Here is a 27,730-nt window from a genome sequence, read left to right as displayed (position 1 = left end):
CTTTTCCAAAGTTGTTCCATTTTGCATTCCTACCAGCACCCTATGAAAGTTCCAGGTGCTCCACATCCTCACAAACACTCGATATTGTCAGTCTTATTAGTTTTAGCCATTCTGGTAGGTGGCGTGTAGTGGTATCTCACTGAAGTTTTAATTTGCATTCCCCTGATGACTAATGCTGTTGCACACCTTTTCAGGTGTTTATTGGCCATTTATATACCTTCTTTTGTGAACTGTCTGTTTAGCTCTTTTGCCCACATTTTATTGGGTTATTTGCTTATTATTGAATTATAAGATGATATTCCAAAGGCAAGGAATGAAGTTATTCAAAATTCTCAGTGTGATGGGAGGCGTTCCTAGCCTCCCTTTCTCTCTGGGGGTCTGGCCAGGATAACAGGGGTTGGGGGGGCAGCTTTGGTAAAATAAGGTGGAGAGAGATTACTTTAGCATAAAAGCACTCAGGCGGAGGTTAACCCCAGACTTCAGTACTGATGAGAGTCCCCCAGAGTACTAAACCGTAGATTCCCTCGGAGCCCTGCCCAGAGGGTCTGATGGGTAGATCTGGGGTGGGGCCTAAGAATCTGCATTTCTAACAGGTTCCCAGTTGCCACTGATGCTGCCGGCCTAGGGACCACACTTGAGTAGCACCTGAGAGATGACTGAGGCTGAAATTAGACCAGTGATGAGCTCTTACTTCTTCTTCTCCTCCAATTTGTAGTTTCTATAGCTACCCCTTCCTCTGCCCACCCACCCCTCCCACCATGCAGAATAGTTATATGGCATAGAATGATTGACAACCCACACCATCAACGTGGAGAGGATCAAAGGGCTCCAGGGGCCCAAGGAGCCAAGGAAGAGAGGGAAAAGCATCAAGGCAGAGAGCTTTCCCCACTGACTTCGAAGGGGTAGACACACCAGTCACCCTGAAAGTTGGAAACAGAAGTCATGAACTTGTTACACCTGGTGGTGGTGGTGGGGAGGTGTTGTCTTCCCTGTGTTTAAGTTCTTTTGAATGAGTTGTCAACATTTATAAATTGACAGTAATGTAGCATCATATTTCTGGCTAATGGTTGCAACCAAACTGTTCTAAATGTGAAGGGTACAGTTATGCCATGAGTGACTCTGGCGTTTGGGTTTAAGATCTGTGAAAACACTTTGGGACACTGAGACCTGGAGAGACGCCAAGAACCTTTTAGGGACTATACATATAGGTGTTTGTGTGCACACATTTTTTTTTTCCTGAGATATATGTTTATTGGGCCAAAAAACAACCCTAGCTGGAAACTTAACGGTAAAGACATTTTGATTTTGCAAGCAGCTGGTAAGAGGGAATTTACAAACTACAAACTAAAATATAAATAAAGAAGCTAAAAAGAAGAAATGGAAAGAAAAGAACACCTACGGTTGCCGATGACTTGAGACGGATGAAACAAGAAAGGTTTTTGATTTCAGTTAAACCTTTAGAATTTTTCAGAGTGCTTAAATGAGGAAAAATAAGGAGGTGCGGGGAGTGTGGGAGAGGACACTGCCAACGTAGATGAAGCTAAAAATTTAAATTCTTGTTAAACAGTCCCAACAAATTGGCATTCAAAGTGTGCTATTAATAAATATGCTCCTTTCAAAAAGATGGCTTGACATAAACCACTTTTTCCCCTTTAAGCTTCCCTTGCTGTGGTCAGACCCTGAGGGCATAAAGCCTTGGTTCCACCCTTAGTTTCTCCTGTATATTAACTGTGTGGCCTTGGACAATTTACTAGATCTTTTTTTTTTTTTTTTAAAGATTTTATTTATTTATTTGACAGAAAGAGACACACAGCGAGAGAGGGAACACAAGCAGGGGGAGTGGGAGAGGGAGAAGCAGGCTTCCCGCGGAGCAGGGAGCCCGATGCGGGGCTCGATCCCAGGACCCTGGGATCATGACCTGAGCCGAAGGCAGACGCTTAACGACTGAGCCACCCAGGCGCCCCTAGATCTTTCTTTTTTTAAAATTTTATTTATTTAATTAAGATAGAGAGCAAGCGGGGGGGGGGGGCAGAGGGAGGGAGCAGACCTCCCCCTGAGCAGGGAGCCTGATGGGGGGCTCCATCCCAGGACCCCGGGATCATGATCTGATCGGAAGGCAGATGCTTAACCGACTGAGCCACCCAAGTGCCCCCTTACTAGACCTTTCTGAGACTCAGTTTCCTTTTCTGTAAAATGGGGATAATGAAAGCTACTTCTTGGGGAAACTGGACAAAACTCAGCATTAGGTCGTAGGCCAAACTCAAATGGTCTGCAGGGGCTAGGAAGATCTTGTAAAGGAGCAAGTGAGTCTAGTGGAAACTGGGGCTAATCAGAGCAAACACCTCTTTAAAGAGCCCACTGTTTGGGAGCTCCTGCCTCCAGGCAAGTAGGCTTGCTCCGGCCCCAACTTTCTGTTGTTTCAAAGAGTTACTGAAAATCCCCTTGTTTATGCGATCTCTCAGTTTTTAAGGGTTGACAATCAATTCACATTTTCCTAAAACAGCAACTAAACCAAACAGAACGGATTCTGCAGGACACACTTGGCCACCATCCTCTGGTTTACATCACTTGCCTTAAAGAGGAAGGGAATGAGATGGTTTCCATGCTGGAGAGATGTTTTGTTCCGTTTCAGCTTTGGTGCAGCGGCATCATGCCGAATGCAAGCAGACTCTAATATCAGCTAACACTACCCAATCCCTACTGTGTGCCAGACACTGTTCTAGGCACTTCACCTAAAACAATTCATGTGATACCCCCAACAACAACGCTATTTCATTTGGGTCACAAAGGGGTTAAATAAACCAGGGGAAAGTCCATTTTCAGCCCCATTTAAGTCACCATGGATTAAAAACTGCAGGTTGAAGCCGGCATTTCCTTTGGAGACTTAGAGACGAAGGTTGATTCCGCGGACCAGCCCCCTGCCCTGTGATTTTCCTTTGAGGCCCCTTAGGACAGGGAGAAGGGTTCCCGGTAGAGCGACAGCAAGCGCGCATCCTCCTGGGACGGCCCAGGACCACTGTGTATTTGGGGATCAGCAACATGAGTGAATGCCTGAATGGGGAGGGAGGAACGTGCGAATGGGTCCTGCCAGAAACCCAACTGCAGAGACAACTAACTTTTCCTGGCGGAGGAGGGAGAGAGGGCGGTGGTCTTCCTCACCCTCAGGCTTGGCTCGGGAACCCTTTATGACTTCCCCCGGGGCGGCGGCTCCTACCTCTAAGGGCAGAGCGCGCGCGCGCATGTGTGTATGTGTGCGCGTGTGTGGGGAGGACTTGGTGATCGAGGGTCACGCGCAGGTGGCTTTGTCGCGGTGGTGGGGGCGGCCGCAGAGGCGCTGCCACTGGAGGCAGAGGAGGAGGGACAGCCGGCCCACCATCGCTGCGGGCGGGTAAGGTGGGCACGCCGGAGCGGGGGGGGGGGGGGGGGGGGGGGGGAGGGGAAGGGGGCGGGCCGCCGCTCTCGCCTCCCGGAGCCGCCGCCTGCACTGGGTGAGGGGGTCGTGGGGGGCCCTCTGGGCCGGGGAGGGGGACGCAGGACGCCGTCCGCGGGAATAGGGCTGCTGGAGCTGGAGGATGCGCTAGACCTGGGGGTGGGGCGACGACGGAATTGGACGGCCAGGAGAAGGCACGCGACCTGCGGCTCCCCTGGGTTTTGGGGCGGCGGGTCCCTGCAAGGGTGTGCGGAGTGGCTGCGTCTGCTCGCGGAAAACAGGTGGTCGCCGGGTGCTATTGGTCCCTCGGGGCGCAGCGGCCTGTCACCGACCACAGCAGTGTCCCTCTTCCCCAGGCTGGCAGGGGGTTAACACCTGGCTGGGGGAGCCACAGGGTGTCAGGTGTGCGTCTAACCTGCGGTCCCAGGGGTTGCCTCACCACTGTGCCGTGCTGAGCGGATGGGCCGTGGGGCCAACTGGAGACCCACCAGGGACACTCGTGGTTGCTAGGCAGGATTGTGCGCCCAGTGTGGCCGGATGGGCCAAATTCTTGGGAAGCCAGAAAGTGAGACATTTATGTAAAATCACCTTTGGATTTTGGCAATTAACTTAAAAATACTTTTCGTAATGAAAAGTTTTGACCATACATGAAAACCAGGAATATACGAGCCTGGTGGGAATATGATGAGCTGGAGAACACATGCCCCATCTACAGGGAGCAGCTACAATTCAGCTCTGGGCAATCATTACCATGAGAAATTATAGGCTCAGTGTAACTGTATGTTTTGGCACAGAAGTTGGAAATCTAAATTTTTACATGTAATCTTCCAATATTTAAAAAAATATAAAAAAAAACTTACCTGGTCTATCTACTAGTTCTTAACCTTTGCTCATCACAACTTCTTTTGATAATCTGATCAAAGCTATAGAACCTGGGGAATTTATTTTGTATATAATTTCATAGAGGGCCTCCATCAATTCCACTGTGTGCCTGTTCATCAGAACCAACACCTGCTCTGCTGGTTATACTTTTTTTTTTTTTTAAAGATTTTTATTCAGGGGCGCCTGGGTGGCTCAGTTGTTAAGTGTCTGCCTTCCGCTGGGGTCGTGATCCCAGGGCCCTGGGATAGAGCCCCGCATCAGGCTTCCTGCTCCGCGGGAAGCCTGCTTCTCCCTCTCCCACTCCCCCTGCTTGTGTTCCCTCTCTCGCTGTGTCTCTCTCTGTCAAATAAAGAAATAAAATCTTTAAAAAAAAGATAAAAATTTTAATTTATTTATTTGACACAGAGAGAGAGCACAAGCAGGGGGAGTGGGAGAGGGAGAAGCAGGCTCCCCGCTGAGCAGGGAGCCCCACGGGGTGGGGGGCTAGATCCCAGGACCCTGGGATCGTGACCTGAGCTGAAGGCAGTGGCTTCACTGGCTGAGCCACCCCGGCGCCCCCGTTATACTTTCCGAGAGAGGATCTGATTGGCTGGATTTGCCATCATCAAATATGCAGCACTTCTATTGGATAGAGTTTCATTCATGGTCTCCCTCTCATGTTGTGATTGGTTGCCTTTAGCGTGGCACGGATTCGCTGTCCAGTCAGGTGTGGCCGGTGGCTGCAGGGCTGGATGTACCCAAGACACGGGCTCCCGGCCCCATAACTTTCAGGACAAAGTATCTCAGGAGTTACTTTTCTGCGAAGTAGCCGTGGGCATCCAGATCCTTTGACTTTCCAGGATTCCTCCTCACTGACGTTTCTCCCATCCCCCCATGCTCTTTCCATTTGGAAAAACCCTTCCTTTCCCTCCCTTTCATCTTTATATTAAAAAAAGTCTGGTAAAGTAGTTACTTTTAGTTTTTATGATCTCATTTAAAAAATTAGTCTGTCAAAGTAGTGCAAGTACACAGTTTAAAAGTCAGATTATAACATATTTATAACAACATATTGGTTTCCTTTTTTAAAAAAGATTTTATTTATCTATTTGACAGAGAGACACACAGAGAGAGGGAACACAAGCAGGGGGAGTGGGAGAGGGAGAAGCAGGCTTCCCGCTGAGCAGGGAGCCCGACGCGGGGCTCGATCCCAGGACCCTGGGACCATGACCTGAGCCGAAGGCGGACGCTTAAAGACTGAGCCACCCAGGTGCCCAAAATATTAGTTTCCTATTCCTCTCCTAGTCCATCCGTAGAGACAAGTACTTTCAACTCTTTTAGCTGATTCTTAGGGCATTTCTCTATCTTCATATTTCTATTCTTGATTTTGGCATGTGGTTCTAGTTATTTCATTCACTCACTCATTAATCAACCAATCAATTAATTACACACATATACAGAAAACACCTACTATGGGCTAGGGCCCCATGCTGCTATTGATAGAGGGATGAGCAAAACCAGATTCAGTCCTTCCTTTATGGAATTCTTCACTAGTAGAGGGGTTAATCTGTGATTCATCAATGAATCACACAATATATGTAAAATGGCACCTGCAGTAAGGGAACCCAGGAAAAGTACATTGCACCATGAGAGAACATAAAGGGGAATTTGACATGGTCAAGGATATCAGCGAAAGCTTCCCTGAAGAAAGTTGATTGAACTGAGATCTAAAAAGTGAGCGGACATAAAAACCCTGGGAGAGGGATGCCTGGGTGGCTCAGTCAGTTGGGTGTCTGCCTTCAGCTCAGGTCATGATCCCAGGGTCCTGGGATCGAACCCACATCGGGCTCCTTGCTCATTGGGGAAACTGTTTCTCCCTCTGCCTGCCGCTCCCCCCTGCTTGTGCTCTCTCTCTTTCTCTGACCTGGGTCATGGGTTCAAATCTTCTCTCCCCAACTCATTTGCTGTTTGCTCTCAGACAAGACACCTAACTTCTGAGTCTCAGTTTTCTTACCTAAAAAAAGTGCTGTTCCTAAAAGGTAGAGGGTTTGGTGATGAGCATGAAGGGTCATAATTCTTGTAAAGTTTTGCTCAGTGCCTGTCACACAATAAGTGGTCAAAAAATGCTCATTGATATTATCATTATATCATTTTTTCCTTTACTGTATAAATATCAGGTGATGGGGCACATCTAGGCTGGATCCTGAGGTTGTGAAGGCTAGCAAAGTCTGGGGGACAAACAGAACTTTGGTTTGAGCTGATGATCGTGTCTGATATCTTCAGATCATGGCAGAGAGAGAACACATGGGGTTTGAAAGTCACACTGAGCTTGGTGTTTTCCTGGTCTGCAGCCATCAGCCTTGATTACATGAAGTGCTTCAGAGTTGGGTGGAATCTCTCTCTTGCTCCCTGTTAGGACTGTCTGGGCAGGAGGCAGAGAATGAATGATTTTGGGGCAGGCATGTCTAGAATGCACCGTCCAAGGCTCAGAATCCTGGGAGTCTAGCCTTCAGCCAGAGAGTTGTGTTGGTCATTCTCTTTCTGTCTTGCCTGGGATTCTAACAACCCACTTTATTTTGACCTTGTCCCTGACCTTGGTGGACACCCTGAACCCAGGTGACAGGTTGTTTATGGTTTGTTACAACAATGATGATGATGATATAATGTGGACATTAAAGCTGCAGGAAGACTAGCATCTCTCCCTCTCTCTCTCGTTTCCCCTTCCTCCCTCCACCCCTCCCTCTCTCTCTCTCCCTCTCTGCTTCATGCTATCTTTGTCTGCAGTTTGTCCTCCTGTCTGTCTCTGCTTCTGTCTGTCTTTCTTTCAACCTCCATAATTATTATTAATTTTTATCTCTTTGCCTCTCTCTGTGTCTCTTTGCTGTCTGTGTCCCAGTCTCTTGTCTTTATTTCTCTCTGCTCATCCCTCCATTTCTCTCTGGATGTAACATTAAATTCTTTTTTTTTTTTTTTTGTAACATTAAATTCTTTCTCTTGATCTCTTGGTCTTGTTCTGCCTCCCCTCCCCACCCCCCACATCTCTCCCATCTCCTGAGCCCTTCTTTAACTTTTTAAAAAAATTAATTTATTTTAGAGAGAGAGAGAGAGGATTAGGGGCGGAGGGAGAGGGAGAGAGAAACTCAAGCAAGACTCTGAGCTCAGTGCAGAGCCCGACACGGGGCTCAATCCCAAGACCCTGAGGTCATGACCTGAGCTGGAACCAAGAGTCAGATGCTTAACCAACTGCAGCCCCCCACGTGCCTCCCTTCTTTAACATTCTGTGATTTTATGGAAATAGTCTAGCCCCCTCAATGAGACCATTTTTAACCAAGGATTTAGCTAACATCATTTTTGTATTTTGTGTATGAGGGCAGTGGGGGAATTTAGCTGCTTTTCACTTTGATATAGTTTAGTCAAGACAGCCTTTTTATTAGCAAATTTGTGCAAATTGGTCCACAAGATGTAAGATGTGACTAAAATATTAAATTCCCACACTGTCAAAGCACTAATGGATTGGGAAGGTAAATTATAGAGGCATGTTCTCCCGCAGGAGTTTGGCTGACATTTTAAATTAATTTTTCTTAATTCTGTGGCCACTGCATTACACACTGGTTTTAAGGGAAAACATTCAAATCCAAGTTCTTGGTGAGTACCCTAAGGAGGAGAACAGTAGTAATTAAATTAAAAGTGCAAAATTTTTCTTTGGTTACTTCCTTCAAGTCTTACCTTGGGGAACATTTGCAAGAGGAAATGTTTTGCAGTCTTCACAAAATTAAGAGTATCAGCTTTTATGGAAATGAGCAGATCCACAGATAAAATGGGAAAAAAAACTCCAACTGTACATAGCTTGGGAAGAGTTTTAAGATTTTCCTTCCTCCTTCTCTCCCCCCCTTCCTTTCTTTCCTTTTCCTTTCTGTGTAGTATTCCTCCTGTCTATATTATGCCTGGGTCAGTAGCCTGCTGTGCTTGAACCTGACCTGATATTCAAGACACCTGAGTTCAATCTCAGCCTTGCTGCTCACCAGCTGTGTGACCTTGGGAAAGTTATTCAGCTTCTCTGGGCTTCAGTGTCCTCTTGTGTTGAGTGAGACGTTTTTGGAGTAGATGGCCACTAATATTTTTTTGAGGTGTAAAATTCTCTGACACACACGCCAACAAATGTTTAATTTTTAATATGCATTTTTGCCCCTGTTACGAAGAGGAAAAACTCATTCAACACGAATAAAAAAAGGAACAAATGGAAACTATCCATAATCCTACCACCCAAAGAGCACTGTGAACAACTTGATGCATTTCCTTTCAGCCTTTTTTTGATACATAGTTTTAATATCTGGGTTGTTTATATTATGTGTAACACTTGTGTATCCTCTTCTTTTCAGTTAGAATTTCCTCCTTGAGCATGTCTCTCTCTGTCCTTCTGTCTTTATGAACATTTTTAATGGGTGCATAGTATTTCATCCAGCACCTGGATTTCCATAACCATTCCCTGGTTGCTAAGCATTTTGGTTGATATCAGCTTTTCTCTTTTATGGCTATTTTAGCCAGATTTGTCTAAGCCTTCTCTGCATTGTTTTAGAGCTTGAACAGAGAACTGAGGTCCAGCTTCATAGAGAACCCCCTTCATGCAGGCCCACTGGATGAATCTGGACAGCAGATACATTTTGTTCAACCTAAAGAGGGTTTTTAATAATTAATTAGTTTTACTTAACTCCCACATTGAAAAAAAATCTACAATCTCACACAAAAATCCAGAGTAGCAATATGCAGGTGGTGTTGAGGGGCAATTGCCCCTCTTGGTGGGCATGGTCTCCTTGTTTCCCCAGCCCCATGAGACCACCTCCTCTCATGTAGCCGTCCTTGTGGGCATTTGAATTTGAGTCCTCTGGTCAGTTGATTGTGTTTGAGCTGAAGCCTGGTGCCAGTCAGACACAGGCTGTGATGTGCTGAACTTTTCACTCTCTGAGCAGGACCCAGTAAATACATTCTAGGCATTGTGCCATGTCAGGCTGTTTTTTACAGGTGCTGTGGGAATTGTGTGGCCGAATTTCTGTGCTCCACATTGTTTTGGTGGTTTGTGCCTAGAGAAACGAAATCATTGCTCAGATGCTGCCAGGATGCAGGGACGGGTAGGTTTTGAGAATTCAGGTCTATGATAGATTGTGATTTATTTCTTTTTATCTATAATTTTATGTGTGCGTCTGCTGCTTTCTAAAGTCTTCATTCAGGAGCTTTAGCCAGTTCATCTGCAATCAGACCCTTCCTGGCACATACTGCAATTGTAATTACATCCTTATTTGTGTGCTTATTTGTGTGTGTCTCCACTGTGGCAGAGATAGTGATGCTCATCAAATACTCCATGTGCTCTGCTACATTTCCACCCGCCTTGCAGTGAAGTGGGGCCATGTGATCGGTGCTGGCCAATGAGCTATGAGCAGAGGGGTGTGGGGCACCTCTAGGTTTAAGTGCAGGAAAAGCTGTGAGTTCTCTGTGTGTCTTGCTATGTGGTGTGGATTGTGAAGACCTCAGGATCAAAATGGAAAATTAGCTATCATTTCAGCCTGCATTTCTGAGTTACTGGGACCTGCAGCAAACTCTCTGTGAGCGAAGAGTAAACTGTTGTATGAAGCCACTGAGATTTTGGTGTGTTTGTTACTGCAGCATAACCTAGCTTAAACTGACTGATACATCCTCTTAGACTTGATGAGTAGGGACTACACATCCATGTCTACAAAAGCTTCTGACAGCCAGCCAATGTTCGATAAATATTATAATGGATAAAGAAACAAATACAATTTGTGTTTTTTAGACTATACATATACCCAACTCTTCTTCCTCCTGGAATGGCATGTTAGCTTAGAAAGACACCCTCCTGGGGAAGAAAAGGAGAACTAACATTTATTGAGTACCGTCTATTTTGTCATTTATGATCCACATTTAAAGATGAGGAAAAAGAGGCCCATGCAGATTAGGCAGTTTGCCCAGGGTCATAGAGCTGTTTAATACATGGTTCTGCCAAAATGTCTCCTATCCATCTTTTCAATTGTCTTCAGGTTTTGACTTTAATGCCTTCCCTGATCACCAGGCTAGATTACTTCTCACTGTTATATGTTCTCCTAACTGCTGGAACTTCCCTGTATGATACTATCACTTCCCAGTAGACTTTCAGTGCTCTGAGGGTAGGTACTGTGTTTGTTGTGCTCAGTCCTGTATTTCCAGCACCTATATACTGCCTGGCAAATAGGAAGTACTAAATAGATGTTTGTTCAATGAATAAAAGGGAGGCAGAAAACCTAGACTTTTGTTCTGGTACCACCATTCATCAATGGTGTCATCTTGGACAAGTCAGTTTACCTCTGTGAATTCCAGTGCTTCTGTTTTTACCAGGAAGGTGTTTGGCTTCCATAAATATTTCATTCACAAATTACCCTCTTATTCCTTCTCAGGGTCTCATTTTGGGTTACTTTTTCATCCTTTTAATTCCATTTCTATTCGTGGAGTAACTGACAGAGCTGGGATTTGAACCCAGGCAGTCTAAACAGTTCATGAGAGGGGCTTCTGACTGGCTCAGGCAGTGGAGCATGTACCTTTTGAGTTGTGAGTTTGAGCCCCATGTCAGGTGTAGCGATTACTTAAAAATAAAATCTTAAACAAACCCAAAAAACAGTCCATGATTTTAACTGCTTATTCTACCCATCTATTGCCCCACCTGTCCTTCTGTTTACCCATCGTTACTCATCCATCCACTCATACGGTCACTCATCCATCCATATATCCTACCATCTCTCCAAACATCCATCCAAACATCTATCCCTCCATGCATGCATGCATGCATCTGTTTATTCATCCAAGGATTTCCTTTTTTAAGAAGATTTTTATTTTTATTTATTTATTTGACAGAGAGAGAGAGAGAGACAGCAAGAGAGGGAACACAAGCAGGGGAAGTGGGAGAGGGAGAAGCAGGCTTCCTGTGGAGCAGGGAGCCCGATGCGTGGCTCCCTCGCAGGACCCTGGGATCATGACCTGAGCCGAAGGCAGACACTTACCGACTGAGCCACCCAGGTGCCCCCATCCAGGGATTTTCTGTCCAAATACCTGTATATTCTTCAACAAGTACTTTTGGAGTGAATACTATATGCCAGGCCCTGTGCTGGGATGCTGGGGTCCAACAGGAACAAAACCAACTCAGTTTCTACCCTCCCAGAGTCTCAGTTTCTTGAGTGTAGGGAGGTTTTGCCTATGCTGCTCTTAATGTGGGGTATTGAAATAATGCCCAGTGTGTAAGCTGGAGCTCTTCAGCTGATTTTATTGTATTGGTTTTTGTATCCTCATGGATAATATAGGGTTCTGTTGTTATTATTACATGTAAATACATTAGGTAATTAACCAGTGTTTATTGAGCACTGACTATATGCTAGGCACTATGTTAGGTGCACACAAGACCCAACTTGTTCCACAGCTCTAGAGGGCATCACTTACATTGTGTTCTATTTGATCCTAGAGTTGTACAGGATAATGGGACCTTGCATTTGTCCCTGTCTTAAAGGAGTCCACAGCCTAGTACAATGATTAAGAGCTTGAGTTCTGAATCTGGACAGCCTGGCTTTGAGTGTCATTTCTGCCACCTATTGGCTAGGCAATTTTGTCAAATCACTTTACCTCTCTGTGCTTCAATTTCCTTGCCTATAAAATAGGGATAATAATAGTCAGTTTATAGATTGTTATATGGCAAAGAGTTATTTAATGCAAAAGCTCTCAGAATAGTACCTAGCATATACTAAGTGCTCAATAAAAGACTAATGAACAGCTTAGATATATCTGCACTTGGTGGCTTTAACACTTTTTCAGATAGGGAAACTGAGTTAGGGGCATGACCTAGCCAAACCTGACATGATCAGCCAATCCCAGAGTCTATGATAAATGGGTTAGTGACTGTTCATTGATCTAAAGGGTATGTGTTCATGTAGCAAGGTACCTACCCAAGCTGATATAAACCAGTTATAATAAAGTGTGACTCCATTTTGATGTTTGACCACCAACAGCTTTTGAAATCTCTCCCTTACCCTTTTCCCTTTGCCCCATATCTGGTCAAACCAGTAAGAAATCCCATGTGTACAGGAACTCCTTTGGTGCCATGTGTACAGGAACCTTCATCCAGCTCCATTCCCTAACCACAATAAAACGAAAGTCTCATCCCTCTCTTTGGTCAAGACATTCCAGATCAGCTTGAGTGCCTGCCCTATTATCACCAGAAAATTTCATTACATGAGTTAATAAATCTTTACATACCCTCTTGGTGCCTGTGTGGCATCATCAGTCTTGGCATCCAAACCAACTTTGGGTAGGGTGTTGATTCCACCTTCCATGGGGCAACCATAAAATGCTAACGTTAACAGAGTGAATTTGGAGAAACCGAATATAATGGAGATACTAATTGATCTGAAGGAAATGACCCAGAAATTCCACTTCTCTGATGCTACTGGAGAACGTACATACACCTGTGTGAGAGGAACAGCTCAATCAACCATGGTACATCCTGACATGGGCTACTTGGAAGTCATTAAAAAAAATTAAGTAGGGTGGTTATGTACAGAGAAGGGTAGATTCTCAGAACATATCATTGAGTGAGAAAAGCAAGATGAAGACTATGTTAAATATGTCTGTGTTCTTTTTAGAATTAATTTTTGTGTATGGTGTGAGGTAGGGAATCAAGGTGTTTCTTTTTTTGTCCATATGAATATCCAATTGATCCAACATCATTTATTCAAATGATCCTTTTGTACAGCAGCAATGCCTTTATTGTAAATCAGATGACTGTCTATGTGTGGTTCTGCTCTAGGACTTTATTTTGTGCCATTCGTCTATTTGTCTATCATGTGCCAAAACCACAAAACCCTAATAACTATAGCTTTAAGTAAGACTTGAAATCTGCTGGTATAAGTTTTCCCTTCCTCCTTCTCTTTCTTCTATATTGCTTGCTTTTTGCTAGGTTCTTTGCATTTCCATATAAATTTTAGAATTGGCTTGCAAATTTCAATGAAAAAAACCTAGTAGATTTTGAGTGGGATTCCAGTGAATCCATAGATCGTTTTGGGGAGAACTAAAATCTCAAGAATCCATTGACATGGGATATTTCTCCCTTTATGTGAATGTTCTTTAACTTCTGTCTTCAATGTCTGTAGTTCTCAGTGTAGAGATCTTGCTTATCTTTTGTTAAAGTTGTTCCCAGATTTAAAATATTTTTTGATTGTATGGTAAATGACATTTTATTTATTTATTTATTTATTTATTTATTTACTTTTTAAGTAGACTCCATACCCAACGTGGGGCTTGAACTCACGTCCCCAAGATCAAGAGCTGCATGCTCCACTGGCTGAGCCAGCCAGGTGCCCCAGTGATATTGCATTTTAAATTTCCTTTTTCTATTGTTTGGAGCCGATGGGGACAGCATGTGTGTGCTGGGCTAAGATTGCCTGTTCACATGTATGTGTCTGTAACTCTGGGGAGGGTAGGAGGTGTTGCAGGACTGGACAGGAGAAGCAAGAAAGGAGGTTTGGTCTTCTCCTACTCCCACCCCAGAATAAAGTGTATTCTCCAGTTCCAGTAGCAGGCGGGAGAGAGACTGTTCCTAGACCTACAAGCAAGAGAACCTGCTTGGACATCAGATAAATTCCTAGAAAGGAGGGGCTCAATATTATGATCGCCCAACTGACTCTTGGATTGCAGGACAACCTAATGTCTATCTTCAGCTGGGGCCCCCCAGAAGCAGACCCAGAGACAAGGGTCTGAGTGCAAGGACTTCATTTGGCAGGTGATTCCATGAAGCACTCATCCAATTCCATGAAGACAGAGAAGGGCAATAAGCTCTAGTGTTTTGCTGAGGGCCAGCTAGGCTCAGTCTTGCTTGGGGCCCTGGCAGGCTGTGAAGCACATGCTTCCAAGTTGCTCATGGTAAACGAAGTTGTGTGGTTGAGGAAGCACTTATCCCTTACTCACACTAGCCGTCAGTTGAGGCTTCTTCTAAGGGTGTTGTCTTGTTTTCTCGTTGACGCTTCTGACCTGCTATGCATACTGGATTAACTTGCTGGATTAATCTGGCAAAGAATCGCAGGTATTTATAGACGTTATCAACTCAGTGTGCAAGGGATGGTGAAAGGGACAGCAACAGTGTACAGTATGGCTTCCTGTGTAGATTTGTAAACAAGAAAACATGTGCTGAGTAGAGAAGATGAGTTTATTCCCCTGAGCACTTCTGATTCTCAACAGCAGTCAATAAATTGGCAGCCTGATTTATGCATTGCTCTCTTGTGAGTTAGGCTGGTAGGAGTCAAGAGAGATGGCCCCTTCGTGGGAGTACTTGGCAAAGTTGAATTTCTTAGACCAAGTTTGGAAGCTGAAAAGTGACAAGTTGCACCAGACAGGGACCATGACTAAGCAAAGTGGGCAGGAGGAGGGGAAAATGCATAAGAAGTGCTTGGCATGGTGCTTTGCAGGTAGTGAATGCTCAATAAAAGTTATGCACAGAACGGCAGGCAACAGCAACTATTTCAAGGGACAGTTTTAAGGAGGGAGTGGAACTGAGCGTAACTGACTGAAAGGATGCCAAAAAAATTCAAAACTACCCAGGAGGAGGTTATGAAAGATGTCTCCATGCCTAACGCTGGCCTCTTGTGTAGACATTGTAATTAGGGTGACAAGCATTTTCTATTAATTGCAGTGATGGTGGTTTCTTAGAGGTGAGGTTAATTGGTAATATGGGTGTGTAACATCTTCCCCTCAGATATTTTAGATGCCAGTAATTAACCTCTTTGTTCCAGGGGACAGCCATTCATCATTTGTCTTCTTGGCATTCCGCCATCAGCTCTTTCTTCATCTCCTGCTGCATTGGTTTTGACACATTAGCAGGGCTGACGTAGAGGAATACAGAAGTGAGTCATAGGGTCCCTGTAGCAAGACAAAGTAGACTTTCTGTTCATGTGGCCTGGATGAGAGTTGCTTTATCCAGCGGGGGCTGTGAGGTCCAGTGCTGGGCGCGTACAGCCTTACAAGGGCCAATGGGAATGATTGTACCTGAAAAAGAAGTGTGGCCTCTGAAATATGAAAATAAAACCATACAATGAAAAACATTTTAAATTTTATTTTTTTAGCTTTACTGAGGTGTGATTGACAAGTAAAAATTGTATATATTTAGGTTGTACATTTTTTCAAAAGGTGTACAATGGGATGATTTAGTATGTGTATATTGACATGATTACCACAATCAAATTAATTAACACATCTGTGACCTCAGATAGTTACCATTTGTGTGTGTGTGTGTGTGTGTGTGTGTGTGTGTGTGTGTGTGTGTGTGGTGAGAACAGTTTAGATTTACTCTCTTAGCAGATTTCAAGTATACAATACAGTATTATTAACCATAATCACCACGCTGTACATTACATCTTCAGAACTTACTCATTTTTCTAACTGAAACTTTATATCCTTTGACCAATAACTCCTCATTTCCCCCTGGTAATCACCTTTCTATTCTCTGGTTCTACGAGTTTGACTTTATGTAATTGATTGATACATGTTTCATTTTATGAAGCACTGTGCCCATTATAACATATGTCGGCTAGTCAATGGCAACTCAATTTATGGTTCTTTGTATATTTTATTTTACATGGTTACATTATAATATTCTTATATTTGAGCTGAGGGCATCTATTGTCAAATGTACAGGGTTTGAATGTGACCCTACCGTGGGCACAGCTTGCTGATCAGAATTTGGTTTGTAGGAATTTGATTTACAAAATGAATGGATTATTTAGAGCTTGGGATACCATGGCCTTTTGCAACCTGCTTACCTGATTTTTTTGGTTGTTCTTTAGAACTTAAAGGTTTTAATTGCAAAAGTAAATTTATTTTTGTTGGAATAGCATAATAAATACAATCAGGTATAAAGCAAACTATTAGTGATGTTCCATTACCCTTCCCCTGCCCCCTGATATGTTTTAAAAGTTTAAATGCAGTGTTTCCAGACTTTCCTAGGGATTGGGGAGATTTGGGATTTACCTGCCCTGCTCCTGCCCCCTGTTGAGTGGCCAACAGTCAGGCACACTATGTCTGCCTTTAAAAGGGAAGACTTGTTCCCTCTACTCACACTTCTGACACCAAATGTGGGAATTTTTTTTTCCCTTACATCAAGCAATTCTCCAACTCTCTGGACACCAACTGGTTCCATTCTGACCCTAGTTAGCACAGACCCCACAGGTTAAGGGTTCAGTCCCACGAGACTGCCCTTCCCTTCAGTTCAGATGCCAATTGCAAGTTCCAGGTTGTGACCTGTACTTCTGACCAACTGGCTATAAATTGGGAGTTCCCACCACAGCCTCTTTGGGTTTGATAATTTGTGATAATGGTTCACAGAAGCCAGGGAAACACTTTACTTATGTTTACTGGTCTATTATAAAGGATATTAGAAAAAATATGGATGAACAGCCAGATGAAGGGTACATATGGTGAGATATCTAAGTGCAGGAGCTTTTGTCTCTGTGGAGTTGGGGTGTTCCACCGTCCTGGCATATGGATGTGTTCACAAACTTAGAAGCTCTCCGAGCCCTGCTGTTTAGGGTTTTTATGGAGGTTCCTTTACATAGACATGATTGATGAAATCATTGGCCATTGCAATTAACTCAATCTCTAGCCCCCTCCTCTCCCTGGATGTTGAGAAAGGGGTTGGGGTTGAAAGTTCCAACCCTCTAATCATGCCTTGGTCTTTCTGGTGACCAGCCCCCATCCTGAAGCTAAGTAGGGGCCCCCAAACACCAGTCATCCCATTAACATACAAAAAGACACTCATCACTGTAAAGATTCCAAGGGTCTTAGAAGCACCAGTGTCAGGAACAGGAGACTAAGACCAACTATAATAAAAGAGGCTCCTAGCACCCCATCACTCAGGAAACCAGAAGGGTTTTTAGGAGCTCAGTGTCAGGAACTGAGGACAGAGACCAAATATCATGTCTCATTATGTCATAGGCACCAACTATCCCAGTGACTTTAGGTAAGTGGCTTGAAGCCCCTGAGCATCAGGCTCTGGTGTGTTTTTCATGGGATGACAACAGTCCCTACCTCTTGAGTGCTGTGAGGACTGAGTGAGTTAGTATGCATGGAGGATTCAGCACTACACATCTTGCCTGGTGTAGGGGCTAAGGGTGGGCTGCCCCAAGATGGGCCCCTTTCGCATGAACATTATTTTGAGTTAAACGCAATCAAAACCCACCAGATTCAGGAAAATCTCTTTAGCTTTACCTCAACTGTCTTCTTGTACCACCAGGAAGAGAGCTATTCATAGAGATTCCTCTCTACCTAAGACACTTATCTGCATAATAGGGCAACCTTTGTTTTCCAAATAGCTCCTTTCATCTTCCTTCTAATGGTCTATCTCCCCTTTGTATCTTCAGATTCCTACCCCTCTCCTTAACTCACAGAAGCATCATGTTGCCTCACTGTCTTTGGAATTTCCATGTCTGTGTGGATTCCTTGTACATATGCTATTAAATTTGATTTTCTCCTGTTAATCTGCCTCATGTCAATTTGATTCTTAGTCCAGCTAGAAGGATCTTGAAGTGCAGAGAAAATTCTTTCTTCCCAACACTGGTATGGCATATATCCTCAAATCAGTGCACTATTTCTGAACCCTGAACCTTCAGTCTGGTGAAACAAGGTTGCATAACACATATTCTAAATCAGAGTGGTGCAAATTTTCCAGTGTTTGCGGATTTAGGGCACTCCCTTGGGGTATAATTAGAATCAGATTTTGGGAAAGGTTGATTCATTCAATCATCTATTTTTTTCCTCTTAATTTAAATACAGACTATACTGCAAGTCACTCTCCCCAGGTGAGCTGAATAATTAATGCTAGCTCTGATAATCCTGCCTGGCTTCAAAATGGTTCATTATTACTGATAACAACAAGTACCATTTAGTGAGTGCTCCCTTTGTGCCAGACTCTGCCCCAAGTCCCTTTCTAGTTTCAGGTATAGAGTTAAGAGTTAAGTGTTCTCAGGGACTCTGAGTCCCACTCTTGCCTCCTTCGAGCAGTATGTCTTCTTCTCTGAGCCTCAGTTTCCTCATCTGTAAAATGGGACAAGATTAGCTGCTCTCTCAACAGAGTTGTGTTGAAGATAAATGCACAATAAATGTGAAGGTCTAAGCCTGAAGCTGGGCGGGACGTAAGCACTTGATAAATGTTAGCTTAATATCATCGTGTTCCTTAATCCTTATGGCAACCCGTTGAGGTAGATATGAAAAATATTTGGCTCATTTCATATAGCAGAACTCTAAAAACAGGCGCCTTCAATATTTCATTCCATTTCCCTTTATAATCTTTTTCACAGTATATTTGGGGTTGGGGATGTAAATTAGCTCCTTATCAACAGGAAAGTGGATATATACATTAGATTTATGCCACTGAAAATGGATGTGCTAGGACTCTGTGAATCAACAGGGGTGAGTCCTCCAAAAATCATAATGTCAAGAGCAATAAAAGAAAGTTGCACAAAAATGCACATGGAATATTATTTACATAAAGTCTAAAAATATGCAAAGCGGGGTGCCTGGGTGGCTCAGTGGGTTAAGCATCCGACTCTTGATTTTGGCTCTGGTCATGATCTTGGGGGTCAGGGTCTTGGGATTGAGCCCCGCATCAGGCTCTGTGCTCAGTGGGGAGTGTGCTGGAGATTCTCTTTCTCCCTTTCCCTCTGCTTCTCTCCCCTCTTGTGCATGCATGCTCTATTTCTCAAATAAATAAATCTTAAAAAAAATATACAAAGCAATTATATCAGGTTAGGCATACACATTACACAAATAGGTAGTAGAAATACAAAGACATGCCTGGGGAACACCAAATTCGGAGTGTTTGTACATTGTGCTCCCTCTGTGGGGGCAGTGGTGGTATGGGTGTGGAGGGGCACATGAGAGTCTGCAGATATTTTGGGGATGTTTATTTCTTAATCTGCTGCTGGGGGCATTTATTATTCTTTATGCCTTTCAAAATATGCCTCAGGTAGGTTATAATAATTTAAAAAATTTTACCCTAGCCATGGGGAGAGCGTTTGGGAGGCTCCCTCTGTATTCTTGAGCTCCCCTGTCCCAAACCAGGTTCTTTAACCTTCCTGAACCCACACTTTCTCTGCAACCACCTCCATTTCTTTCTAGTGCCTGGCTAACAAAGATCCCAGCCCACGTGGCTCAAAACTGAGCTTCTGGGCAGCTGGGGTCTCAATTTGCATGTTAAAGGAGCCCAGCTTTCTCCAACTTTTTTTTTTTTAAGATTTATTTGAGAGAGAGTGCAAGTGGGGGAAGGGGCAGAGGGAAGGGGGGAGAGAGAATCCTCAAGCAGATTCTGCCCAGTGTGGAGCCCCATGTGGGGCTCGATCTCAGGACCCTGAGATCATGACCTGAGCTGAAATCAAAGGTTGGATGCTTAACTGACTGAGCCACCCAGGTGCTCCTCTCTACCAGTGTTTTAAATACCCTTTACCTGCCTGGCTTCTTGACCTGCTCCCCTCCAAACACTCCCAGGCACCCAGTTGGCTCTTTTATTCCATTGGGGGGAGGGGGCAGGATGAGAGAGGCATTTGCATTACTACAGAAATGGGGCCAGCCTTAGTAAGGGTAGGGCTTAGACAGGTTACGGTGTATGGTGGGGCTCCCCTACTCCAGTTCCAAGATATTTATAAAAGTGAAGCTTGATTAAAATGAGTAGCAAAAGCACTTTTGAAGGGAAAAGGGGATATTACCTAACCCTCCCTTCACTCCCTCCAACATACTGCCTAGTAGTATGTGTGCGTGTGTGTGTGTGAGTGTGCGCACGTGTTGGTTTGTGGAAAACAGGAGGAGCCACATTTGCTAGGCAATCAGCTCTGGTCTTGCAACAGCTGGCCCTTCTATCTGGAATGCCAAAATAGGAGTTCAAAATAAGTATATTTTCCAGGTGACTGAAACATACCCCCCTGAGGTCATCTATATTTATGTGCAGAACAGGAGGTTCAGAGAGGTTAAGTAATTTTCCCAAGGGTGCACAGCTGGTAAAGTGGCAGAGCTGATAACCTGGAACGTTGATCTGTCCCAAGTCAAGGATTGTGTGCTTCAGTATTTGCTAGTGTGTAAGTAAAACTTCTATTTTAGTCAAGGGTGATTTTTAAAAAAATATTTTATTTATTTATTTGACAGAGAGGGAGAGCGTGAGAGCAGGAACATAAGCAGGGGGAGTGGGAGAGGGAGAAGTAGGCTTTGCGCTGAGCAGGGAGCCTGATGTGGGGCTCAATCCCAGGACCTAGGGATCATGACCTGCGCCGAATGCAGATGCTTTTTCTTTTCTTTTCTTTTTTTTTTTTTTAAAAGATTTTATCTATTTATTTGACAGAGAGAGACACAACAGAGAGGGAACACAAGCAGGGGGAGTGGGAGAGGGAGAAACAGGCTTCCCACCGAGCAGGGAGCCCGATGCGGGGCTCCATCCCAGGACCCTGGGATCCTGACCTGAGCCAGAGGCAGATGCTTAATGACTGAGCCACCCAGGCGCCCCATACTGAGGGGGATTTTAAGGACAGTCATTCCAAGAATCACTTGCTTTAAAAATTGTTTTGCTTTCTAAAAGAGGTCACAGAAAACAACTTCACTTTTCTCTTTCCCTCAGGTATACTCTCAGGTGTCATTGAGGGAAAGGTGGGAAAGGAAACTAACATGTATTTGACTGCCATATGCCAGGCATCTCCAAGACATCTTGGATAATAAGACGTATTCTTATTTGTGTTCTCTATTCTCTGTTATCATTCCCATTTTACAGATGGAGAAACTGTGGCTTGGTGTATTCGTTATCTACTGCTGCATAACAGATTAACCCAAAATGTAGCAGCCTGAACCAACAAACATTAATGATCGTTCATAGTTTCTGAGGGTCAGTCTATCAGGAGCAGCTCAGCTGGGTGGTTCTGGCTGAGGATTTCTCATGAGGTTGCAGGCAGAATGTGGCAGGAGCTGCAGTCATCCGAAGGCTTGACTGTGGCTGGAGATTTCACTTTCAAGATGGCACACTCATGTGGTTGTTGGCTGGAGGCCTCAGTTCTTTGCTTCATGAGCCTTTCCATAGAGCTGCCTGTGTGACCTCACATGATGGAAGCTGGCCTCCCCCAGAGTGAGTGATCCAGGAGAGACAAAGATAGAAGCCAAAATGCCTTTTATGAGCTGGTCTTCAAAGCTGTACAATGTCAAGTCTACTTTATTCTATTTGTTAGAAGGGGAGGAGAAGTAGCTTCTACCTCTTGAAAAGGGGAATATCAGTGAAACAGTAGACATATTTTAAAACCAGCACACTCAGAGAGGCGTGGTGACCTGCTGAAGTTGATACAGCTCGTAAGTGGTGGAGGTCAGATTCAACCGCAAGCCTAGGGGGCTCCACACTCTTCTCTTTTTACTATACTGTGATCTCTTCCTGTAACTTTTAGTGTGAATTGTGTGTAAACCAAGAGTCAGTAGGATCTGAGTGAATTTGGGATTTCTCCTTTAACAGGTAGCATTTGTAACATTTTGGAGTGCTCGAAGAGCTTTCTTATTCTCTTCCCAATTCTTCATGATCTCTCAGGTCTTTGAGATTGTTGGGTAATTTTTGGATGAAATAATAATAAAGGTCTATTTATTTATCCATTGTATAATTCTTCAGTTTTTAAACCTAATTTATATGCAGGATATCACTTGATTCTCCCCAAAACCCTGTTAATAAAGTGGGGGCAAGTGATCAAATCTTCTGGATGAGCTGGGTTCTGAGCCATCATTTATGTATCTTCCTTCTCTTAGTACTTGGTTAGCACTGGCTCCTTCTCCCCCACAGGCCACTCCTCTGTGTTCCTACTGGGTCCTACAGTGGGGAGAGCCATGGGAGCTTGTGGTCTTGGAGTTGTAGGGGAGAAAAATCTTTTCCTCCACCCTCTTAGATTCTATCACTGAGGCCTGTGAATTAAACTGACAAAAGACAGATTCACAGGAGAAAAGGCATACGCATTTTATTCATATTAATATATTTATGTGCACAGGGTTTCATAGAAAAGAAGTAAAAACCCAAAGAAGAGATTAGATTGGGGACTTATTTTAACAAAGGGTAATAAACTGGGGAGAAGTGACTGGACAAAGGAAATGGGAGTTTGGACCCCTAGGGGTGGTAAATTGTGGGAAGGTGGTTAGGCAATGTATAATGGATAAGGGTTGTTTAGTAGGGTTCATTATGCAGACTCAAGTCATCTCTGGTGATTTCCTTTTCCTGGTATGGAGATTTTTACAAATGGAAACTTATGTCACCTTTACAAAGGGAAATGTATGGCCTGCTTTGAGTCAGAAAGTGGGAGGGCAGAGAGCTCTTCCTGTGTCTTGTTTTCTCAGTTGCCTTCAGCTCACACTAATCTTTATGCCAGGGTGGGATATTTTGGGGTGGCATATGCTGGTCTTCTTCAGAGTTAATATTCTAATTTGCATATACTCTTGGGAAAAGAGTGTAAGTATGTATTAGACTTGGGTTCAAATCCTAGCTTCACCAAGTACTAGCTGTGGGTCCTTGCACAAGCAACTTTACTGCTTTGAATCTTGGTTTTCTCATCTGTATAATGGGGATACAAAGTACCCACCTTATTGGACTGTTACACAGATTAGATAATTCATAAAAAATGTGTAACTTCATGAGTGGCAGACAGTCAACACTCAGAGGCACCTGACTTTTCTAAACATATCTGCCCTTATAGAAGCCACTTTCCCACACACCAGGATCCCAGCTTGCTGTGGGACTTGGAGAAGTTGCTTGGCCTCTTGGCTACTTTCCCTTATAAAATGAGGGGGTTTGATTGCATAATTTCTGAGGTTCCTTTCAGCTCGAACAATCCACCACCCCCGGATTGCCTATGCAGCACACCCAAACTATTTATTTAAAAAATCTATTCATTATTTCCTGCTTGCCTTTGCTTGCTGTAATAATTTTAGATAATAGTTGCACAGAATTAACAGAAGCCAGACGGATTGTTCAGAATTTTTTTTTTTTTAATGCAGGCATTGAGCAATATACTGATGTACATAATTACCTCCTCTTTTCCCTTTGCACTCTAACAGGGCATAGTAAAAAGCAACCAGGGATTTCTTTCCCTTCCCATTGGCTCAGGGAACTGGTTAATGCAGTTTTATGTTAATTTGAAGACATACCAAATGGCATAGCAGAGAGAGAGAAAAGCACTCAGTAGTAGAAAGTGCTTTTTAATCACTTAACTGAATTTGAGTGTCTGACGGGTTTGAAGGTGAGCTTGGCACCCCATGAGGGAATGCTTTTTCTGTCTTCGCTGTACTTGATGAACAGAGGACCCCCCTCAGAGTGGCTCTTGGTGAAACTCATCAACACCAGTGAACAGTATTGTTCTTGGCTTCTCTTCTCCGGTTTCTCCTGCCCTGCAAATGCCTAGCTGTGATTCTGGCCTGGGCTCTTCTCTCTTAAACACAGTTCTTTGCTCAGCGTGCTGTTCGTTTTATGGCTAACCAGAAAGGCAGTTTGCTTTGAGCGCACTTTCTTGCTATAAAACCTTCAGCGCCTCCCTATTGCCTCTATGGCATTGAGTACAGACTCCTCAGCCCGGAATCTGATCTCAGGTTTCTTGGGAAGCCAAAGTGGGTGGCTTGGTCCTTCCTGCGCGTGCGCTGGGACTTTAAACTTTGCCTCCACATGCTGACTCACTCTGTTCACCCCATTTTCTTTGTCTCTCCGCCTCTCCTTCCCCCCGCCTTTTTTTTTTACTTATCAGCATCAAACTTGTTAAAAAAAATTCAACCCAGTAAATTTGAAGATCTAAGTGCCCTTATTAAATTATTATTAAATGATTAGTAATCATTTAATCATTAAACAGGCAGCATCCCACCTAGCAAGTAGAGGGGAGCTCCAAAGGGCTGCAGAGAGGGAAGAGTTTTTAAAGGCAGGACAAGGAAGTCGTAAACAGGTAAAAGGACCTCTTTCACGGGAGGTCATCTTCATTTGGAGACAAAACGGTCATAGTAGGTGGATTACTTCATCTTCTTTTGGGGGACGGAGAGGACCCGTGTGACAGATTACATTATTGGTGCTGACGCAGAAAATTCCTGACTAATCAGTTAGGACTCCATTTCTGGGGGAGGTTGAAAGTGCCATTTGGTTAGGTATTAAGCGCTGGTTTGGTGACTTGGACTAAGTGATGCCATTTTGGACCTGCGGTTTTCTTTTTAACAAACTCAAACTTCTGAGACCCAGAGAAAAAGGGTTTCTCTTTCATGAAGACTTTCAATTCCTTCTCTCTCCTTTGAATTATTGTTACGTTTAACTTTGGGAACTCAGTATCTAGTCAAGAAGTTAGGAGTACAAGCTTTGTAATCAGATCTGGGACTGAATCTGGATTCAGTCACTTGCTGTGTGATCTTGGCAAAGCCACTCATCCTCTCTGATCTTCATATTTAAAATCTGTCTATTTCATTTTGTTGTGGGAAGTAAGCAAAGTGATGTCGATGGAACAGCATGCTGTCTGGCACATGTTTATTTTCAGAAATAGAAGTCCAAAATAACATTTTTAAAATATTTGTTTATTTGTGTTTCTTTGTCCCACATATCACAAGTACTCACCTTCCTCCACCCAACATTCCAACCAGAGTGCAAGCGCCTTGCACACTCTTCTTTGTAAGCTGCATCGTTGACTTGAATTCTTTCTTCTTTCTTATAGCCAAGCCCTTGCTCATGTGACTTTGCAAGTGATTCGTTTGGGTCAGCATTTGTCATCTTCAATCAGAGGGATTTAAACAAAAAAAAAAATTATAATTATGTTTTGTACTCAAAGTTACAGTACTAAATAAGCATAAAAGAAAAGTTAAATAGAATTTCAAGGGATGGGTTTTCTACGTTTGTAGCATGTATACTTTCAAAGTTTTGAAAACTTCAAGCTGCACTCAAAAATCAAAACAAAACAAAACTTAAAGCTGCACTAAAACTTTTGGGACACCCCGTATCTCCTCACCCCTGGGCTTTGGGGTCAGCTAATATGTCTTCCTTTGGCACAAGGAGTAAGGGGGAAGTCATGGGACCACAGGTCCAAAGGGGCGGGGAGACCTTTGGAACAGAGCCACCCCGGCTGAGCCTAACCTGAATCAGCTGACCTGTGTGTGTACCTGAGAGGTAAATGGTTGTTGGCTGAGGTTTGGGACGGTTGGTTACATAGCAACAGTTAATGAATACATAGTGTTAACGAGTGTCCTGTCCATGGTAGTTTCTTAGTAAGTATTTATTGCATTAAATTAGCAAATTCGTATATTGTGCTTTGGGAAACACTTTTGTTTTCAGGGTTAATGATTTGTTTCATTAATTATAAGGGCTTCTGCTTTCAAATGACATGTTAGTTCATTAGGATATTTGCGGAAACCGGCATCTGAGATGCTAGGACTTAAGACCAGGCAAATGCCAGTCGACTTGTGGAAAGCAAGTAGTCCATGATTCCAAGGCCCTGAGCCTCTGTAGTCAACATCCAGTCTGCTTTGAAGAGAGACCTGAAACAGAGGCATGGTCCTTTTCTTTTTTGTACCAAATCTTTGAAATCTAGTATGTACTTTACACTTACAGCACATTTCAATTCGGATGCCAAATTTTCATCGTAGATAATTGATCTGGATTTAGATTTCATAAAATTTACAATTGGCAAAGTAGATTCACATAACTGAGTCTTGAACGTACTTAAAACTTTTCTGGTAGCCAAATCGGATCTCGGTTTTGCAATTAAAATGAATAAAATGAAAAATTCACGTCTTCAGTCATACTAGCCCCATTTCAAGTACTCCGTAGCCACATGTGCCTTATAGCTACCATTTTGGACAATGCACGTCCAGGTGTTTCATAGGCATCATCCTCCCCAACCCTTCAAAGACAGTTTCGTATCCAGTGGCACCATTATACAATTAATCTGTAAGTTAGAAACTCGCGGTGGATCCTTGACCCCACCTCTCCCCATCCTGGCATCCCACCAGTCATGAGTCCTGTTGAATCTGCCTCATCCATGGCTTACAAATCCATTTTCCTCTCTCATCTGCAGTATTACTTCTCTAGGAGGGGTTCCTACAGTCTCTCACCTGCATGACTGTGCCACCTTCTCCCCGGAGCCCCCAGCCTCTCTTTTCTCCCCACCCACGGCCTGTCTCTTCTCCACCTACAGACAGCTTGATCTTTCTAACATGCACATCTGATTGTCCAGTCCACCCGTGGCTTGAATCTTTTCCATGGCTCCCTAGGATTCCTGGGATAAATTCCAAGTCCTTCAATGGGATTTACGAGGCCCTGCTGCCACCCTACCCTCATATATTCTCTCATTCTCTATTCCAGTCAAGTTGTAACAATGTCTCTTCAGTTTCCCTTGTGACCTCTGGGCCTTTGCACATGATATTCTGGCTATCTAGAATGCCATTTTTTCCCCTTTCACCTTCTGCCTGTCCTTCAGTTTACCTCCTCTGAGAAGCCTCCCCAGATTTCCTCATGTCTGCATTAGTTGCTCCTCATTGGTTCTCTTACATCTCTGGTACTTCCCCTCCCCTGCTGCCTTCTGGCATTGATGACAGAACTCTGTGTGAGGACAGACTGAGTTGCTTTCTGCAGTGCTCTATCCCCAGTGCTTAGACTAGGTGCCTGGTAATAGATCTTGAATAAATTACAGACCATGCCCCCCAAACCAACCTGCCATTTGTATCCTATTGTTTAGAAGTATCCAGCTGTACTTTCTGGAAAATCAATCGCCAAGACAGGTCTGACATAGTGGACAGATGGTCCTGGTGTCTGTGGTTAGCATACCTCCCAGAGTGTCCCCTGATCCCCTGGAGGAATTGTTGCTTGCACTTCTGCATGCTTGTTTGAAATGTACCAGTGGCTTCCCATTGCATTTAGAATAAAACTAAGGTTCTCCCTACAGCCTATTAGGTATGAATGATCTGACCCTGCCCACCTCTCCCATCTCCTTTTCTCTCACTCCCCTTCCTCATCATCACCCTACCCTGGCTCATTTGGCTCCAGCCACACTATACCAATCTTCTTTCTTTCTACCGCAGGGCCCTTTGCACTTGCTGTTCCTTTTGGCTGGCCCCTCTTGTCCTTCTGATTTCAGTTCAAATGGTTCTTCCTTTGAGAAGCTTCTTCTGGCCTGTCTGAAGTAGCTCCTCATCCAGTCCCTCTGCCTTCCATTATCTTATTTTATTGTCTTCATAACACTTAGACTTGTCTGAGATTGTCTTATGATGTATGTATATACTTTGTTTACAGTTTGTCTCTCCCCAGGTGAATGTCAATTATTTGAGGACAAGGATTTTGTCATCTCATTCATTGCTGCTTTCCCAGTGCCTAGAACAGTGCCTTGAACCTAGTAGGTGCTCAATAAATACTGG

At 43.9% G+C, this 27,730-nt stretch overlaps 1 protein-coding gene across 6 annotated transcripts in view; it reads left to right on the top strand.

Moving 5' to 3' along the window:
- Positions 1-3,229: 3,229 nt before the first annotated feature.
- RPH3A (rabphilin 3A) overlaps positions 3,230-27,730 on the top strand; it is a 274,212-nt gene continuing 249,711 nt past the window's right edge. For 2 of the 6 annotated variants that reach the window (XM_073881096.1, XM_073881089.1), the window contains exon 1: positions 3,252-3,388. Coding sequence is in view for 3 of the 6 variants with exons in the window: in XM_025889792.2 (XP_025745577.2) it covers positions 3,248-3,388 (141 nt within the window). In the remaining 3 variants the exon portion in view is untranslated. Of the gene's footprint in view, positions 3,394-27,730 lie in introns of all 6 variants that reach the window. The other 4 variants (XM_025889792.2, XM_025889793.2, XM_073881088.1 and 1 more) reach the window with 4 other exon arrangements.

This window comes from Callorhinus ursinus, unplaced genomic scaffold, assembly GCF_003265705.2.
Source record: "Callorhinus ursinus isolate GAN/ISIS: 27379988/994484 unplaced genomic scaffold, GSC_fseal_2.0 scaffold41, whole genome shotgun sequence".
Taxonomy (NCBI): domain Eukaryota; kingdom Metazoa; phylum Chordata; class Mammalia; order Carnivora; family Otariidae; genus Callorhinus; species Callorhinus ursinus.
This window is presented reverse-complemented; position numbering and strand designations above follow the sequence as displayed.